At 42.0% G+C, this 18,030-nt stretch overlaps 1 protein-coding gene across 3 annotated transcripts; it reads right to left on the reverse strand.

The window, feature by feature from the left end:
* Positions 1-1,092: 1,092 nt before the first annotated feature.
* mafgb (v-maf avian musculoaponeurotic fibrosarcoma oncogene homolog Gb) lies at positions 1,093-15,651 on the reverse strand. Of its 3 annotated transcripts, none has more exons than XM_044191378.1 (3): positions 15,357-15,651; positions 2,947-3,012; positions 1,093-2,855 (listed from the first exon to the last, which is right to left on the reverse strand). In XM_044191378.1, the coding sequence occupies exons 2-3, from the start codon at positions 2,980-2,982 to the stop codon at positions 2,376-2,378; spliced, it is 516 nt and encodes a 171-aa protein (XP_044047313.1). In that variant the 5' UTR covers positions 2,983-3,012; positions 15,357-15,651; the 3' UTR covers positions 1,093-2,375. The 3 variants fall into 3 exon arrangements, with proteins under 3 accessions (XP_044047313.1, XP_044047314.1, XP_044047312.1); XM_044191379.1 differs by lacking the exon at positions 15,357-15,651 and adding an exon at positions 14,626-15,312; XM_044191377.1 differs by lacking the exon at positions 15,357-15,651 and adding an exon at positions 3,198-6,803.
* Between the last annotated feature and the right edge of the window lie 2,379 nt (positions 15,652-18,030).

The raw sequence follows: 18,030 nt of genomic DNA on the forward strand, positions 1-18,030 counted from the left end.
GACCAAAAAGAAAGCCACAAAGGCCTGTTCCATTCCAATGTGAACTTTACAAATCATAAGTGCAGATTACGAGCAGATAAACACACGATCTGCAGTGCTGGAGCTGAATGATTGGGCCGGTAGGACAAAGATTTTATGATTAGAGAAAGAGTGCAGTTACCCACGGTGTCATCACCCGCGTCGGCCTTAAATCAAACAAAGTCATATCCATGAAATAGTGAACGTTATAGTTACCTCGTCACATACCTACACAGCACACCACACGCTAGTTCACGGACACACAAGTGCCTAGTCACTAGAGAAAAAACAAAGCTATTCAGTAGTTAAGCCACTTTTGGTACAATTGCAAAATAGAGAGATACTGTATATCAAACAGATTGTGTTATACCTTTTTTTTTTTTTACAGGTCGTTACAAACAATGCAAAGATAATTGTTTTTATAAAATTCCAGACTCTACCATACATAGACAAAGATTCTTTGAGTATAGAACACCACATAAGACTACTTTAATGGTAAAACTCGTGTGAAATGACATCCCATTTGTGTGACTGGAAATTCTGAGAAACATCCTTGCTATCTGACTGCATCGTCAGTAATCACATTTGCACTTGCAAAGTGAGCTTTGTGGTTAAAAGCAAGAGAAATGCAATGTTAACCAACGTTTGTTTTGAAGCAAACATTTTGCTATAGGTGTAATAACCTAGATTTCTGAGTCAGTAGCCAATCAACTGTGAACCAAGTAATTAACATAAAACAGATACATCGACCTTACCTTTCCAAAAAGCATATGCATATGTGCAAGAAAATCAGGCTAAATACGGGTTCCTGTTTTGCAGACCCTTTTATTTATTTTTAAGTAAATTAACTGCCAAGTCACATAAATGGGTGTTATTAATATTATTAATCCTGATGAGTACTACACAGCTCATACAACAACGCACAGCGAGAGTTAAATGCTGTCACAACCTGATTCCTGATTGGTCAGTGTATCCCATTAAGCACAGGTTTTGCACCTGCAATGAATCTCCACCGTCCTTCCACAATGTTCTCTTGACTTCTTCTTGATGCATATCATTAGGAGACCAAGGCACTTGCCCTTCCAATTTTCTTGAATATACTTTTGAGAGGAACTCAAACAGACAGAAGACAACGTTATCTTAATTCAGCTCTGGTGTTCAAACGACCATTTCCCTGAAAATTCTTACAAACTGAGTTAAGGTCAGTGGCCCTCAGTAACTCTATCTCCTTTTCTCTATAGTATGTTGTGTTTTTTTTTTTTTTTTTTATATTAATTGCCTTTCCCCCCCTATTTCTATTAGATCCAGGAAGTACTGTGTGTAACAATTGGAAACCAGTTGGAATTGAAAAATGGAAGGACAGAGAAAGAATAGGTAAGAGAAAGAGAGTTGGACATAGAAAGTGAAGAGACCGTAGAAAAAATACAGCTAACTAAATATAGCAATACCAAAACGAACACGCGCCACAGAATTTCACAGAATTCCTGATATATAACAATTGACACACAGAGAATACACTTTGGACCTCATGTGAATGACAACACAGTACAAAACAGTAGAAATACAGTTACCACCATTGTGTAATATATATTTTTCTATAGTACTTTTCTGAAGAAGTTCTTGGCTAGGTGGAGCAAGATGGGATTTCTCTGCAGCCACTGAAATCAGCAGGTCACATGAAATCTATTCTTTTGGAACTCAGGGACCCAACACTGTTTGTGCCAATCTAATCCAATGGCTTTCCTGTAACTAACACATTAATACCGTCCTTCTGATTCTATTACATATGTAATACATGTGTTAGAATATGTTTGTTGCTTTAGCAAATTTAAATGTTCAACATCTTGGTTCAGGCAAAAGACAACTTCAAATCTAGTGTGCAGATGTGTGACGGGATTATTATGCACTTGCAGATATGTAGATCTACCAACAGTAAAACTTGACACTGAGCACTTGATTTGACAGTAAATGGCAACTGAACAAAATTTCCTTCCATTTACTTTTTTTTAATCTTTTTTTCCCCTGGCCTGGAATAAAACTAATCTCAAATTCTTTGACTTCTCCAGGCTTTCAGTGACCGTAGGAACCCTGTATATCTTTCTGTCCTGTGTTAAATGATCATGTGCTGACCAAGGGTTTGCGTCTTTTTAGTCACAATAATCTTCCTCTGCATCCATCCTTTCCTTCACCTGCACTGATCTGTTACAGGTGACGGGAACATGCTGAGGCGATGAGATCGAGGCTGCCCAGCTGTTTGAAGTCAGTGCAGGTGGAGGAGAGGTGGCCGGCAGAGAAGAAGAATGACTCTGTTGCAGCTGAACTCCATCCCGATACACCCTCATCTATCTTTCCCTCCCTCAAGACCGTGCATCTGTTTTTGACTTCACTATTGTGATCACGCTCGTCGCTGTTGCCACCTTCCCTGGTATGAGTGGACCAATGACTGATGACGGCACCCCTCCCCCTCCCCCTCCAGCCCTAACCCCGACCCCGACAGTGGGGCTCCGTGCCACAGTCCTGGCGAAGGTCTGTAACGCCTCGTACTTAGACCTCAGAGTGTCCAGCTCAACGCGCATCGAAGCATTCTCATTGGCCAGTTTGTCCACCTCCTGCTGCAGCTGGGCCTTCTGCTTCTCCAGCTCCTCCTTCTGGGTCACTCGCTTCACCCGGCAGCTGGCGGCGTAGCCCCGGTTCTTCAGGGTGCGCCGCCGTTGTTTCAGTTGCAGGATCTCTTCTTTGGTGAGCCCTCTGAGGTGCTGATTCAGCTCCCGCACTGACATGGTCACCAGCTCCTCGTCTGTGAGGCTGGTGCCATTCTCCCCCGGCTCACGCTTCACCTGGAGGAAACAGGAGGAGGAAGGGGAGTGAGACAGAGAGAGAACAACATATAAGATAGAGAGTGTAATTCAGTGTAAAGCACTATCTTACCTTCAAGGCTTTATTTCCTTTGTTAGTCGTCGTCATGCCACAAGAGCCTTGCTCTTCTGAACAGACCTACGGAGACGCAACAGAGTAAAAAACATGAGCAAAGAAGCAACATAACAGACAGCTGAAGTTCTGTGTAAAGCCAGTTAACAGAGTAATAGCATTTAAAAAGTTCACTTTAAACCACTGTGTTTAAGAACAATAATGCTTCCTTGAGATCAGTAAAAACATACAAAGTGTGTGTCAATACCCACCTGGACCAGTGGAGACATACCACATTGAAATCTACTGTTGGAGCACTGTGTGAGCATGTTACAGGATTATGCATCTGTGTCACAGTGTATGAGTGAAAGTGACACACACAAACTTTTCTTAGAATTTCCCTGACTTCCTGTTTCCTGGTGGTTACACTAACAGTGCCCACTACCTTTGTGTTGTTGAACTCTTATTGGTTGGCTTTAGGCCAATAGGAATGTAATGAATGTGAAAGAAGAGGAAGTGGTAAAATTTGTGGGAAGGACTCCAGGGGAAAACCAACTGTTAGAGCCGTAACACACACACAGACACACACACACCTTACCCGTAGAGACTGGAGAGAAGTAGAAAGACAGACCTACACCTACTAGGGATAAAAATGAAAGCAAACCAGATAAAATGATGTATATGCATTTGTACCAAAGTGGAAACAAGAGACAAAAGGATGGTGGTGTGGATCAGAAGTCAACAAAGAGGGAGCCTGGAAGTGCAAAGATGAGATCAGTCCTTAGAGCGCACAGCTCCACAGATGAGCATCTCCACAAGCTCTCAATGAGATGCTTTGTATGGTGCAGTTGGTCTGGCTCTCATCTCTAAGACCTGTGTGTGTGTGTGTGTGTGTGTGTGTTCGATAAAGTGCGGCTATTGTTGCTGCTGCTGAGTGATCATCATGAGACCAGTCATGATGACTCAGCAGATTCCTGATCTCACTCTCTCACCCCCCCCCCCAACTGCCGTGCAAATTTCTGCTCTCCTCTGTCACTTTTTACCCCCCCCCCCGTTTCCTGCACCCCTTACAACTGTCTAACTCCTGAGTGAGGGTTTGCCCAAAATATAGTTCCAGGCTATGTAAAGCCTACAGGGCACGAGGGGGGGGGGGGTCAACGAGAGAACGTGCTCACATGTAATTGACTGTCTAATGGACAGTGAAATGCGGTTGTCCTCAAATCATAAAAAGGCATGCTTCTCAGCCAAACCACCACACCTGATACTGCTGAATCAGACGTTTAGTTAAACCAATTTGCTGAAGACAGCCTGTTGTCTCCCTTTATGTATTTATACTCTCTGAAGTAAGAAGCAAATTTGGAAATAAGTTATATTTCTTCAGTCATTCACAAGTTGGGTAATTTAAAAAGCTCCTTGTTTAGGGAAGTGATGAAATGCAAGTGACATTAGGCAACGTGTCTGTTCTTGTTTCATTCTTATTCTTTTCTGTCGAAAGGCCCGGCACTGAGCATGCCAGTGAGCCTCCCCCACGTCGCACCTCTGCCTGTCTGTCTGTGAGGGTGCGTGAGCGTGTGCAAGCGCTGCCACAAATCATACAGTTATAAATAGCTGTAGATCAAAGAAACATGTACACTACAAGCACATACAAGTTATCACACACAACGCACGTCAAATGCACAGCAACTCAAAATTCTGTCAAAAATTCAATAAAATGATGAAGAATATGAAAAAAAGAGTGACACTTCACTTTTCCTCACATACGAGGTTTACTATGATGGAGCAATGGCACTGCTTGATTCAGAGCATTTGACATCAGCACTTCAAGCTCTCTTTAAGTCAGTCAATTATAAATGGTCTTTCATATAGAGCTTCTTCTCAATAAACTAATATCTTCCATCCTCATGTACCACTGCAGTCTTACATTTTGTCAGGATGCAGCCTCCCACAGCTGGAGGTGCACCATCGCACAATAGATGGATCAAAGACATGAAGACTGAGGGTGGCTGGTGGGTGTGGTGAAGAGAGGGGGGGAGGGAAAACAGAGGGGGCAAAAAGGAGGCGGTTTTCCTGCCAGGCGCTGGTTTATTTCCCCTGTGCCCAAAACCCAACCCCCTCTAACCCCATCTACATACAAACAAAAAGCATGCCGGCATGCGCACGCACACACACATACACACACACACACCCATTCCCCTACCGCCATGCCAGTGGGGCACAATAAAACACACACGTAAAACGGTCGGCTGCAAGTACACAAACGTGCAACTGTAGTTGTGTTTAAAGTGCTAAACAACGCTTGATACGTGCGGAAATTGAACATACTGTACATGGCTCAGAGGTTTTCTTCCGTACTTGACAACACCATATTAAAATGTTAGGGAATTTTTAGTTGTCTTAGATGAAAGCAACTAGCAAATGGAAATATTGCAGGTGCACAGAAGGTATTGTAGTATCTATATCCATACAGATCCAGCTCCTTCGTAATCATTTTTAGTATCTGCAAATGTCTTAGTTTCATATATTATGGCTTACTTTTAATTACATGTCCTCTGCAGAAATAATCAATCACTGTCTGTGGTTTGTACATTTTGTTTAGTAACGATGAGAAAATTTTAGACTACAAAATGTGCCAGATTTGGCTATGAACAAATTAACAGTAACTGATGGATCTGATCATGAGCTAAATCCAACTAAGTTACACTGATGAGTTCAGAAAAGGATAGTATCTGTGCTATGGCTACAACTAATGATTATTTTCATTATTGATTAATGTGCTAATTATTAGGGCGTCCTTGTAGCCAAATGGTTAAGGGGCATAATCACAACCTCCCCGATCTTGGACAGTTTGCTGCATGTCATACCCCTCTCTCTATTCCCCTCATTTCCTGTCCACTAAAAGGCAAAAATGCCCTAAAAATCTGAGTAGTAGTCATAGTAGTTATAGCTAGAGTAGTGGTAGTAGTGGTGTTAGTATACACAGAGCAAGACAGTACATTAAGTTTGGGGCCTATTTCACCAAAGTTAGACAACATAAAATCTGACCTACACCACAACATAAAACTGAAATAAACTAGTTTGTGTGTGTGTGTGTGTTTTCTGAGAGCTCAGGCCATGTGTAAGTCACCCAGGTTAAAGATCATCTGCTGAGCAAAGACATAGCCATTCATCTTGGGCGTACACACCCAGACACACACACGCACACAAATACAAAAGTGCCAGAGGTGTCCTTCCCATAATGCTTGCGGGGTGGTCGCTGCGGTGTGGTCAATGCCACAGTCACTGTTGCTACAACAGACAGCTTTTTTGCTGTGGCAGGCTGTATTTTTTATGGAGCAACCGAAAGAACGCTGACAACTAAAGAGCAGAGCTGCTTACGGTTACAGTGCAGAGACACAACACACACACACACACACACACACGGGACATGGGGACAGGGATGGAAGAAGAGGTGAGAAGTGGTGGAGATGAGTAAAATACAGCTAGAAGAGAGGAAAAGATAAGAAAGTGAGGAGAAAAGAGGGTGAGGAGTTGGTAGGATAGCAAGATGAAGACAGACTAGGTAAGAAAGGAGGAGAAAGGGTGGGTGCTGGTGGTGGTGAAGGAGGACTGAAAGAATGCTGACGTCTCCAGAGCTGATTAGCGTTACAGCGGAGACATCACACCCACAGCCGAGAAAAATGCTGAGTATGGAGGGAGGACGGGGTGGGGGGTGCAAATGACATGGGAGATAGAAGAGAGGAAAAAGAGAGAGGCAAGTGAGTAAGGAGGAGGAGGAGGAGAGGGACGTCGATGAGGAGGAACAGGACGGGGGGTGCAGAGAAGGAGGAAAGAAGAGGGGGTGGGAAAGCGTTTGGGTGAAAATGCATCCTCAACACATTTGTAAGAGCTTAGCTGTTGGAGGGGGACCAGGAAGGGAGGAATGGATGGAGGGGATTGGGGTAGAAAAAAAACCCCTGAACTCAGCAACGACCACGACTAAAACCTCCAATTAGAAAAGTTCTGAGGCTGATCCAGAGCAATGAAACTAGTGCTGACCCTCCCCCCCAACCTTCTGTTCTCTCTCTCTCTCTCTCTCTCTCTCTCACACACACACACACACACACACACACACACACAAAAGCCTTACATCCTGTCTTGTTGACAAATCAAGTCCTAGAGAAAGGATGAAAACAAGACTAATGGTGTGGCAGAATGTCAACACAGCGATCATGGGGCTTATAAAGATAGATTAAAGAGCACAAGAAACTGCACAAGACATACAGCACCAGTCCTTTCTCTTCATGTAGTGCAGACGAACAGGGTGATGAACTCTGTGTGTGTGTGTGTGTGGCTGGCTTCAGACAGAACTCTAATTAATCTTGTTTGAGAGAACCACTACCGCCACACAGAGAAGAATTTCTTAGAAAGAGACTTCCTACTTAAAAGATGGTGGCATGCTGCGCGCACACACACACACACACACACAGGAAAACAAATAGCCAGATTAGGTGCTTCACAAACAACCCGGGGGCTGGTGTGTGTGGGTGTACGCAAGCATAAACAAGGTAGCATATAGAGACTGATCAAGAATAGATTGTAAGAGTCACAAGTCCTTTGTGATGCAGTGGCAAGTCTGTCTTTATTGAATAATCCCAACATAACAACTGCTTTAACTGCGCCTCCTCCCTCAGGCAACTCTCTGAGCAATAATGGAGAACACAAAGGATGGCAGCCGAGTGAGTCAGAGAAGACACACAGTAAGACACGGAGAGGACATGATGGAAAGACATAAAGAGAGAAAAATGTAGGGAGTGTGAATTAAAACCTCAGAGCGCCACAAAACTGGGCTCCTGGCTGCAGTCCACCCTGCCTTTGTTAGTAAAAAAAAAAAAAAAAAAAAAAAAAAAGAGGGAGCAGTGCTCTTGCTCATTGATCTAGTGTGGGCCGAGGGTGTTGAGGGAGTTGGTAAATAATTAACGACGAGCGCTGTATGGAGGCTAATTGAGAATTAGGAATCAGATCGGCGATAATGGCAACCTTTGTACAGAGAGGGGGCAGGCTCACAGCGGAGATACGTGGGCCATGGAGAGAGGGTGAGGAACTGAAGAGAAGGGGGGAGAAAAGACACCAGTTTGAGCTGTGTCTATGCGTGGAGAAAGAGCAGGAAGCTATTAACTGGGAGGTATGCAGAGCGTGAAATAAGCATGATAACACAGACAGAGAAGGGAGCCGAGGAGATGGAGAAAACACAGGGAAAGTGAAGGAGAAGACTTGTAAAGGAGAAAGAGTCTGGCCCCTCATATACATATTATAATATATGGAGAGAGAAGAGCGATCACTTTCACACTTTTCTGAGAGTTCAAAAAGGGGTATGTGTGTGTGTGTGTGTGTGTGTGTGTGTGTGTGCACGTGCTGGTTAAGTGTTTGCGAGACAGTGTTTGTGCAAGTGTGTTATTAAAGGCGAGAAAAAGTCCTGGTGTCGACACGTTTTTCTCATTCCAGGTAGTAAGTTGGAGTGTGATGACAAATTTCCCAACACAAGCAAAAAAACTGCACTGTCAGGCAATTGAGCTCTGGCTCCTTTTTCTTTTTTCATAAGTGCTTTTTTTTTTTTTTTTAAAGGAGGAGAGAAATCATGTACCGTAGGTTAAGATAGTTCTCTCTTTGTGTGTGAATAACTGCGAGGGAGACAGCGATAAGTTAAACGGCATGTTACATTTATTCCCTTATTCCCCCCAGCGCTGTACATCCCCGGTCAGCAATACTAACTTGAGACAAAGACAAAGTTTTGGTGCTGCAGCAAAGTAAGCATGATGCATTCATCATTATCAGTCACAGAAATGAGTTAATATCGTCAGAACCTTCTTGGCAAACATTTAAAAGCAGCAATGAACAGGGGGAGACATGTTTGTAGCTCAAAGAGGTATCATGGAGAGTGGCCTTTTGCACTGGGACATTGCGGGTGACCATTTTAAGATTTCCCACTTGCGGTCACTCGTTTAAGATGGTATGACAGGCATTGTGGCTCACAAATACACACAGGGCCATAGTATGTGGGCATGTGCACATTCTACTGTAGTAATGAGGTCTCTTTTCCTTTATACAGTTAGTTTAGTCATGCCAAACATTTGGTTCATCCCACATGGGATTACAAGATGCCGCTATGTATCAAACATCAAAAATCTATTTTAATGTTATAGATATTTCTACATACTTTCAAATAACATGTTTAAGTGGAAAATTTCAAATAAGTGCCTTTTGTGCCTCAAAAAGCAGAAGAAAAAAGAGAAATGCTACAAAGCCAAATTGTATCCAGATAAAAGGCTTTTTCCTCATCTCCTCCAAGACACTGGCTAACTTGCATGTTTTGTATGTGAACTTAGAATTAAGTTAACTTAATCATCCAAATGTATGTTCTGTTTTTATAGTGCGCTGTTTCCATTACAAAGGATGATAGAAAATTGAGACTGTATGTTGAACAAATCTGTTTATCGTCCAGCTTTGTCAGCTTTAGAGCTGAAAGAATTGAAAGGTTGATTAATCGATTAGTCAATCAACAGAAAATTCTTCAGCAACAATTTGGATTAATCGTTATTTTTTAAGCAAAAAGCAAAACAAATTCACTGGGTCCAGCTTCTTAAATGTGAATATTTCCAGGTTTTCTTATCTTCTATGATAGCAAATTGAATCTCTTTGGGTTTTGGACTGTCGGACCAAACAAGACATGCGAAGATGTCACACCTTGTGATGGATATTTTTCAGTATTTTCTGACATTTTGTAGACTAAACAACTAATCGATTAAAATGTTAAAATTTGTTAGCTGATTAATCGACAATGAAAAGTTAGTTGCCCTAGTCCGCTTTGTCTACATAGGTCAAACAGACAGAGAGGGCGAGTAAAAAGGCTCCTGAGATATTTTAGTTGTCAGTACAAGAAAAATAAAAAAGAATCAGCATCCAGAGAAGATCAACATGCATCAGGTGTGATGGTTAAAAAGTTAAACCTGACTCCAGATGCCAATACGCTATCCCATCAGTCACATTCAATCATTCTGAAGGTGATTTGATAGAGGTATGCACCTACTTTGTTTCACAACAGCTCTGATGTTTAGTTTCTAAACTTGGCTTCAATGTGAACAGGTAAATTAAAACTCAGTGGAGAACTGTTGTTGCATGGAAATATGTTAATGCCACAGGTGAAGGCAAAGAGCTGGCGCCACATTTGAGGCACACACATATCTTTGTTCCCTCTCTTTGCTCCTTGGCATTGATCCACATCGGGTGCGTGTTTTTTTAATTTTTTTTTATTTAATTTAAAAAAGGTTCCGAAATTTATACCACAAATCTGGTATCGTCACACTGCAGTTAAAAAATGCGGCAATTTGGCGCATAGAGATGATGCAACTGGTTGACAACCTCTGGTACGGATACTCCTGTTACCAGGGCCTTGCATCTCCAGGGCTACATTCTCAATATCTCAACACTGCATGCAAAACAAAATCATTCCTAAGCCATGGAGTGTATGTGTCTATTTGTGTATGTGTGGGAATGAGAAGTCTCCTTTAACTGGAGCCTTCTCAAAAAAGCTCCAAAATAAACCCAAAGGTCCTCAGAGGGAAAACATGAGAACTTGACTCAAAGAGTGCTGATCACAGAGAGATTATTGATACAGAAAAGCGGCTTTGTAATACCGGTGTTTGAACACTCCGCAACCATTTCAGGACAGAGGATTGGATCAGTAATTTGAGCCACTTAAACTAAACTTAAACACATTTTCCATTTCCTAATCCTTTTGACTTCTTGTGCGTGCTGCAATGGGATTTATCTTGATTTCATATATTTTTCAGTTCTCAGGGAGGTTATGTAAATAAGGAGCCAAGACACTTAACACACACACACACACACACACACACACACACAAAGTCAAAATAACACAAGGACAAGCAGCACACTCACACGGAAGCAGGAAAAACAGCAGCACAGCAATGATTATGCACCAGATCTGCTTACACCATATTTCATCATTACTGTGGAGAAAAAACACTCAACTATTGATCTGCCCTACTGCTTCCCAGCCTCTCTCTCACCCACTCTCCGATTCCCTCTTTTATTCCTGCTTTCACTTCTCTCTTTTTTCTTCTCTCTCTCTCTCAGAAATTTGCAAACATAACAAGACTTTTCTGAAATGGATCCCAGTAGTAAACAAGATCATAAACACACAGGCGCTACTTAGAAATTATCTCCACAAACAGCGAACTCTCTCACACACACGCGCACACACACACACACACACACACAAGGTGGACACGATATTGAGAACACCTGTGCAATCTAATGCAATCCAGTACTATAGCTCTGCAATAAATGCTGCCTTTGGAAAGCTTCTTCTTTAATGCAGGGATGGATATAGAAAATACAACAGGAACATGTTACAATATAATGCTGTGCATTAGAACCAAAACATCATTAACGACCTCAAAATGTGTCCAACAAACCGAGGATCAAAAACTGTCAAGTACCAGAAGTTGGCACTGACTTAGGCAAACGTTTAACATTATTAGCTTCACAAGGGTAACATGTATGACAAGGCTACGGTATTTCATTGCATGTTTGTAAGTATCCATCCCTTGCAAACTTCTTATAAAACTAGAGCTGAAATGATAAAAAATAATTGGCTATTTTGATGATCAATTATTGGTTTCAGTCATTTTTCAATTATTCTGGGGTTTGGAGATGTTTGGTAGGACCAAATATTACATTTGAAGAGCTCACCTTCGGTGATGAGCATTTTTTTGACGTTTCATAGACTAGACGATTGATTGAAAAAAAGAATCGGCAGATGAATCGATAATGAAAAAAATTTGTTTCAGCCCAAAATACAAAACACAAACCAAGGTTTTGAGACAATACTTGACACGAGTAGGGTTGCAACTAGGCTAATAATAATAATTTTCATCAGTGATTAATCTGACGATTACTTTCTCAATAATTGATTGGCCTAGAAAATGTCAAAAAATTTGCTTAATGTCATAAATTTCCTAAAGCCCAAGTTGACATATTCAAACAGCTTGTTTCATCTGACCAACAGTCGAAATCCCAACAATATTCACTTTACTATCATAGGAGAGTAAAAAAAAAAAAAACAGAAAATATTTAAATTTGAGAAGCTGGAACCAGTGACTTTCTTAGCATTTTTGTTAAAGACTTGAATAACTTTTCACTAATCGAGTAATCAACTAATCGTTTCAGCTCTCAAGGTGAGTGCATCTCTTCCTTCCAGAAGTGTAAACACCTGTCTTAGTTCCTGTCCCATCCTTTCTTCCTCACACACCTAGAGGACGTTTTACACAGTTTTACATCAATCTGACCCCAGTACATGCAGAAAATCAAACAAGTTTATATGAGAGCGCGCGCACACACACACACACACACACACACACACCTCTGATGTGATAAAACTGTGATGTTACACTCATTACTTAGGACCGTCTCATGAAGAGAGAAGCTTCAGGTCAGGCATTGTTAAGGGCAGTGCAAAATGTTGTGAAGGCCAACCGATTGTAAAATGACTTCCCATTGCTACATCTTCTTTCCCCATCTTGCAAGTACAGCTAGGAACTCACACACACACACACACACACCTAACCATGGTGCTTACACACACACACAGCCCCTACAGCAACTAGATCATAGCATCTTATAGGTGTTTTTAAATCCCCTGCTCTCTTCACACACTCTCTCACATGCACACACACACACTTTCACACACATGCACACGACAAGGCAAAGAAACTAGCTGTGGTAAGTAACAAGTGAAAACGCCATCTGTCAAGCGAGAGCGCATTTGCTTCGCCTCAGCATTTTCAGGGGAATGCCTTGAAGACAAAAAGGTCCTTGTTCTCAATTCTTTCCTCAAATCCCATCTCTCATTCTTCCTCCCTCTTCCTTCATCCCCCTTGCTCCGCGCGCCTTGCCGCTCCGCCACCATCAGCAAAGTTGCACACATAAGCATTGGTCAGCGTTCAATTACCGTGAACACCAGGGAAGGATGGGGAAAGTACTTGACAGAGAAATGCACTTCAAGCACTGATTAAATACTGATACCAAGTATAAAAAAGTTTAGCCCCTTGGTTGTGTGTGTGCGTGCATGTAATGAGAATAGGAAATGGGGGGAAATGTGTGTGTGTGAGTGAGTGTGAGAGAGAGAGAGAGAGAGAGAGAGAGAGAGAGAGAGAGAGTAAGGGGGGTGCTCTTCTCTCCAATACTGATACAACTGTTTCATCATTATGACCCTCTATTACAGTACTTGCCAACTTGCTTACTACATACTTTTGATACACTCAGCAGAGTGCTGACGCAAACTAAAGCTGCTGATATGGAGTCATTAGGGGGTGAAGTTTCTGTTTTTCTTGAGCCCACAGAGCTTCCCTATTACTCGTCAGTGTTTAAGAGTCGCAATGCTCATAGGTTGCTACCAGGCAGCAGATAATGGCCCATCTACAAGAGATCAATCAGAGGATATTCCCTTCCAACTCTTTACAGTTCAGTGAGGTGCTTTCTTTTTTTTTCTTTTTTTTAAGCACAAGTCTGTGTGTGGGTTCATGAGCAATCAGTGCTCAACATTAACTGCCATGGGTATGTGCCCTCCCCTCCATGTTTCATTTGTTTTTGTCCAAATATATTTAATGATATTTACACACAAGGCTAATTTTTGATTTGTAGACTTTCCGACAAGGTTTTCAGCAAAAAGTGAGTGATCACTGCAAGATATCAAAAGGCAGCAAGTAGCCTATCATTGGTTGACCGCTTGTGACTGAAAATGATTTATTTAGCTTAAGTCATAAGCCAAAAGTAAAAACAGGTTAAGCAACTAAATAATGTACAGCATATGTTAGTATCATGCCTGTGTGCACAGTCTTCCCATTTCCCTTAAATCCATATTGACTGAAAATGTATTTGAGCCCACTGAATAACCAAACCTCACTGAAAAATTAACAAATTTAGCACAATTGACATTTTAAAAACATCCATTCCTCAGCCCACATGAGCTCTAATTATCCCGTAAACACGTCAACTACCTCTACATGACCGGGCCTATTTCATTTTGAGCCAAGCCCCCAAAATAAACCGAGCTCTTCCTTCCCTCGCGCCAGACCTTTGTCCGCCCGCCTGCCGCCGGTGCCATGTTGCCATGGCTCCCTCATGCCTCCGCTCTGCTCGCGCAAACGTTGAGAAATAACAACGTTGTGATGAATCAGCATCTCTGCCGCGAGCCCAGCCGGTGTACAACCAGGAACACCAGGAAATGGCCTGATTCTCTCTGTTTGAACCGACAGCACAAGTCACTTAAATGTCAAACGTATGACCTAATGTTAAAAAAGATGCATGAACTGAAGGCCTGTCGGAAGAACAGCGTCTGACACAAAGCAAAATGTCAAAACAGTCGCTCCAGCAGAGTCCCTGCTGCCCTCTCACTAACAGCTAGGATATAGGCTACTCTAGCTAGCCGCTGGACGTTTGACAGTTACAAATGCACCACAAGGACAGCCGGGGTTGTTTATTGTTGTCGCCGGCTTTTATTCATTACATACGTTACTTATATCACACCGCCATGTATGCAAGCAGCTAGTCGACGAGAGGTTACCTCAAGAGTCAGTAAAACCGTCCGCTAAACAAATAAAATCCCCGCACACCTAACGAATAGCTGACTGGCCATCTTACCTGTGAGGCGGCAATAGACGAGTTGGCAGTTTGTGAAGCGACAGCGGGTGGCTTCCAGTTTGGGTCCACCGCACCGCTGCCGCTTCAGCACCCCGAGGAGAGGACAGTCGGAGAAGCTAACGGTGAGGTTGTGTGTTGTTATCCGGCGTTTCCGCTGTCCTAAGTTGTTACTCTGCGTTAATGTGTTTCTCTAGCTCTTCTTACTTCCACCTTTCTAAATATCTAGCCATTTAACGTTAGTAGCCACAACACAAGGGAATCCCCGGCGATACCAACGGCAAAGCCGACACGCTCTCGAACTCCGCACGGGCTTCTAATTCCGACACATGGCTTCTTTTTTAAGCTTGACAGCCGTACGCAACGTAGCCTACTACACCCCCTTTGTCTGTGTTATTATGAAATCGCCGGTTGATCGGTCGGCGTGGCCGTGCGAGCGACCGAGCCTGTCTCGGAAGTCTCGTATGTACGGGTCTAGACGTCGACTGGATCGTGATGATTCAGCACTACCAGACCGCTGCCCTTTACACGACAGCGGCGTCGCGGTGAGTTCGGCTGAACAGGACAGCGCAGCGGCGGCAGCGCACACCGGGACAAGCGGCAACATCAGCGCGTCCACACTCGGCGGCGATAACGGCATGGCAGCGGCGGCCGTGCACACTCAGTAAAACAACACCTCTATATTCAGCACTTTTTAAAGAATTTCAGTGTTGATTTCGACCAAGCTGACTCACCAGAAGTCAAACCGGCGCCTTTCGCCCACCGCACCTTCGAAGGTTGGGGTTCGCCGATGGTTGGTCGACCCGGTGTGGAGAGAAACAGTTGGAAAAATGTTTTTCCGCTCACGCCTTCTAGCAGCTCTCTAGATATATCCACTCCTTCCTCGCTTGTTTTAGTCTGTGGTCGGAGGCGCCAGACGTCAAATGATGTTTGGATCACATGGTTTCATTCATGAAGGATCTACGCAACCCGCATTTAAAGAGACATGCGACACTACTACTCTGTGATGGACTGTTTCAGCAACAGTCAGGGTGGAGAGTGTGACAAGACAGCCCCTCCTCTATGCACATTTCTAAACTTAGAGCTAACATTTGAAGTAGTGCTTGGCTCCAACACTAGTACAGAGTGATGGAATAAAAAAATAAAACATCTGATGCTGGACATTTATACATTTTGTACGTTAAATATGACACCAAAGTTGAAGATAATGTGGTCTGTATTTTCCACCATTTGACTTGACTTGTGATTTCATTCAAAAATTACAGCTATAAAATTGGGATACATGCTATTTGAAAGTGGAAAAACAGAGAAACCAATGTTTAAATAAGTATAAGCATAAGTACTGTAACACACATAGTCAACACAGACATTTATCCAAACAGAAATAAATATACTGTACTAAATGTTCTAAGTATTGGCTTGAGAAAGATATACACTTTTCTATACAGGTCCTGTTTTTAAGCTGATTACTTTAATTACAGAAAACATCTAACTGACACGTAGATTTATATCACTGTTGTGCTTCCTCTAAAAGAAGGACATGATATGGCAGTATCAAAAATGAGAACACATTTTTCACTTTCACAAAAACTGTGTTATAGATTTGTACCATTTTTCTTGAGGTCATGAAATTGTAAAGCATTTTTATTTAAAAATCATTTTTGTGTGTCAACAACAGTTTTTCATAGGTTTGATATGCAATTCTAACTGAGGTTTTTAAAAGAAAAATTAAAATCGGACTAGTTTTCGGGCAGTTTTGCAGCCATCTCCAGTTTTAATATCTGGTTGGTTACCTGACAACTTTAAATCCTACTTTTCCAATCTGTTTTATCTATATATAGCAATATATCTATCCATCCTCAATTACAGCACAATTTAAAAATAAAACAAAACTATTAGGACCGATGTACAGTTGTTTATCAATACTCCAGTCCATTTCTGAGAAACGAATGACTTTCGAAACAAGACAAGAAAACACTATCAATATTAGCAGTCTATTTCCGGATAATGACACTCGTTTAGAAAAAATAGCTGGTATTACATATTTAAGGATGGATATCTCCACTTGGACATTCACAGGCCTTTAAGAAATCAAAGTAAATCTCTGCCAGGCTACAGAAAGTGAAGATGCATTTTGAAATCTAACTTAAATTTGGCGTGGTATTTTTAAGAAATGATTAATATTTAGCCCAAATGTAACCATGCAGCCTGTTAAGACACTGTAGGGTGAGGTTTGAAAAATTGTGTTTTGCAGATCTATTAGCAATTTTTCATCCGAAGGAGCTCCAGACGTTTTTATCAGCAAAGACTGGATAAGAGAGGAAGATGTGTTTCTTATTATTTCATGATGAAGAGCCACCCATGGCCACACTACTGATGAATACAAGCTCTTGAGGAGAGGTAACATCCTGCATATTGAGGAAATACACCAGTATAAATATTCATTATACTGGTAGCTTGTAGGCAGTTGTGGAAAGTAACTAATTACATTTACTCAACTACTGTACTTAAGCACACTTTTGAGGTGCTTGTACTTTGAATATTTCCATGATATGCTACTTTACACCTCTACTCCACTACAATTCAGAAGCAAATATTGTACCTTTAACTGCACTACATTTATCTGACAGCTTTAGTCACTAGTTACTTTGGAGATTCAGATTATTAGTACACAATATCATCATGATGTATTATTATAGGCTACCCAGCAGTATATATAGTAGCTAGAATGAGCCCCACCTTTACCTGCAGCATCTCAGCATTTTATTATTCTGAAATGGATCTCATTCTGCATAATGAGCACTTTTACTTGTAACCAAGTATTATATATACACTGTGGTATTACTACTTTTACGTAGGTAAAAGATCTGAGAACTCCTTCCACCACTGCTTTTATGTTAATAACATCTAATCATTAATATAGTAACACTCTGACAGAGGCCAGTCTGTATAATGAGTACTTTTATTTTTGGTACTTAGTAAAAGATCTGAAATATTTGTTCCGCCAGTGCACAGAGGACAGACAGTATTCCCCCACTCCTATACACCTCTGTCCATGTCTGATTCCCAGATAAGCATCAGTAGACTAAAGGTGTGTGTCTGCAGGAATCCTCTTGATCTGTACATTGCAAGTTGGCCTGAGGGGGAAGCCCATACTGCAGATTCACTGACTGTGTGGTAACTGTCGGAGCTTCCTCTTTCTGCGACCGTTTCACCAGGCAGCTGCATAAAGCTGATACAGTATCAGTCCAGAGATCACAGTTGTGCATGGGCCACTCTCTCTCTCTCTCTCTCACACACACACACACACACACACACACACACACACACACAGAGGAACACAGAAGACTGACTACCCAGAAACGCCTCTTTCCTAGCTTGTCTCCCTAAGTTTTTCATTATAGAGAA

The sequence above is a fragment of the Siniperca chuatsi genome, linkage group LG3 (genome assembly GCF_020085105.1).
Source record: "Siniperca chuatsi isolate FFG_IHB_CAS linkage group LG3, ASM2008510v1, whole genome shotgun sequence".
NCBI lineage: Eukaryota > Metazoa > Chordata > Actinopteri > Centrarchiformes > Sinipercidae > Siniperca > Siniperca chuatsi.

Excerpts from the sequence above, each read along its gene's own strand:
- mafgb (XM_044191377.1), bottom strand. The coding sequence starts at position 3,254 with ATGCTCACACAGTGCTCCAACAGTAGATTTCAATGTGGTATGTCTCCA. Across the intron at positions 3,013-3,197 it reads GTATGTCTCCACTGGTCCAG|GTCTGTTCAGAAGAGCAAGG; the intron begins GTGGGTATTGAC and ends GCGTCTCCGTAG. Across the intron at positions 2,856-2,946 it reads AAGGAAATAAAGCCTTGAAG|GTGAAGCGTGAGCCGGGGGA; the intron begins GTAAGATAGTGC and ends TGTTTCCTCCAG.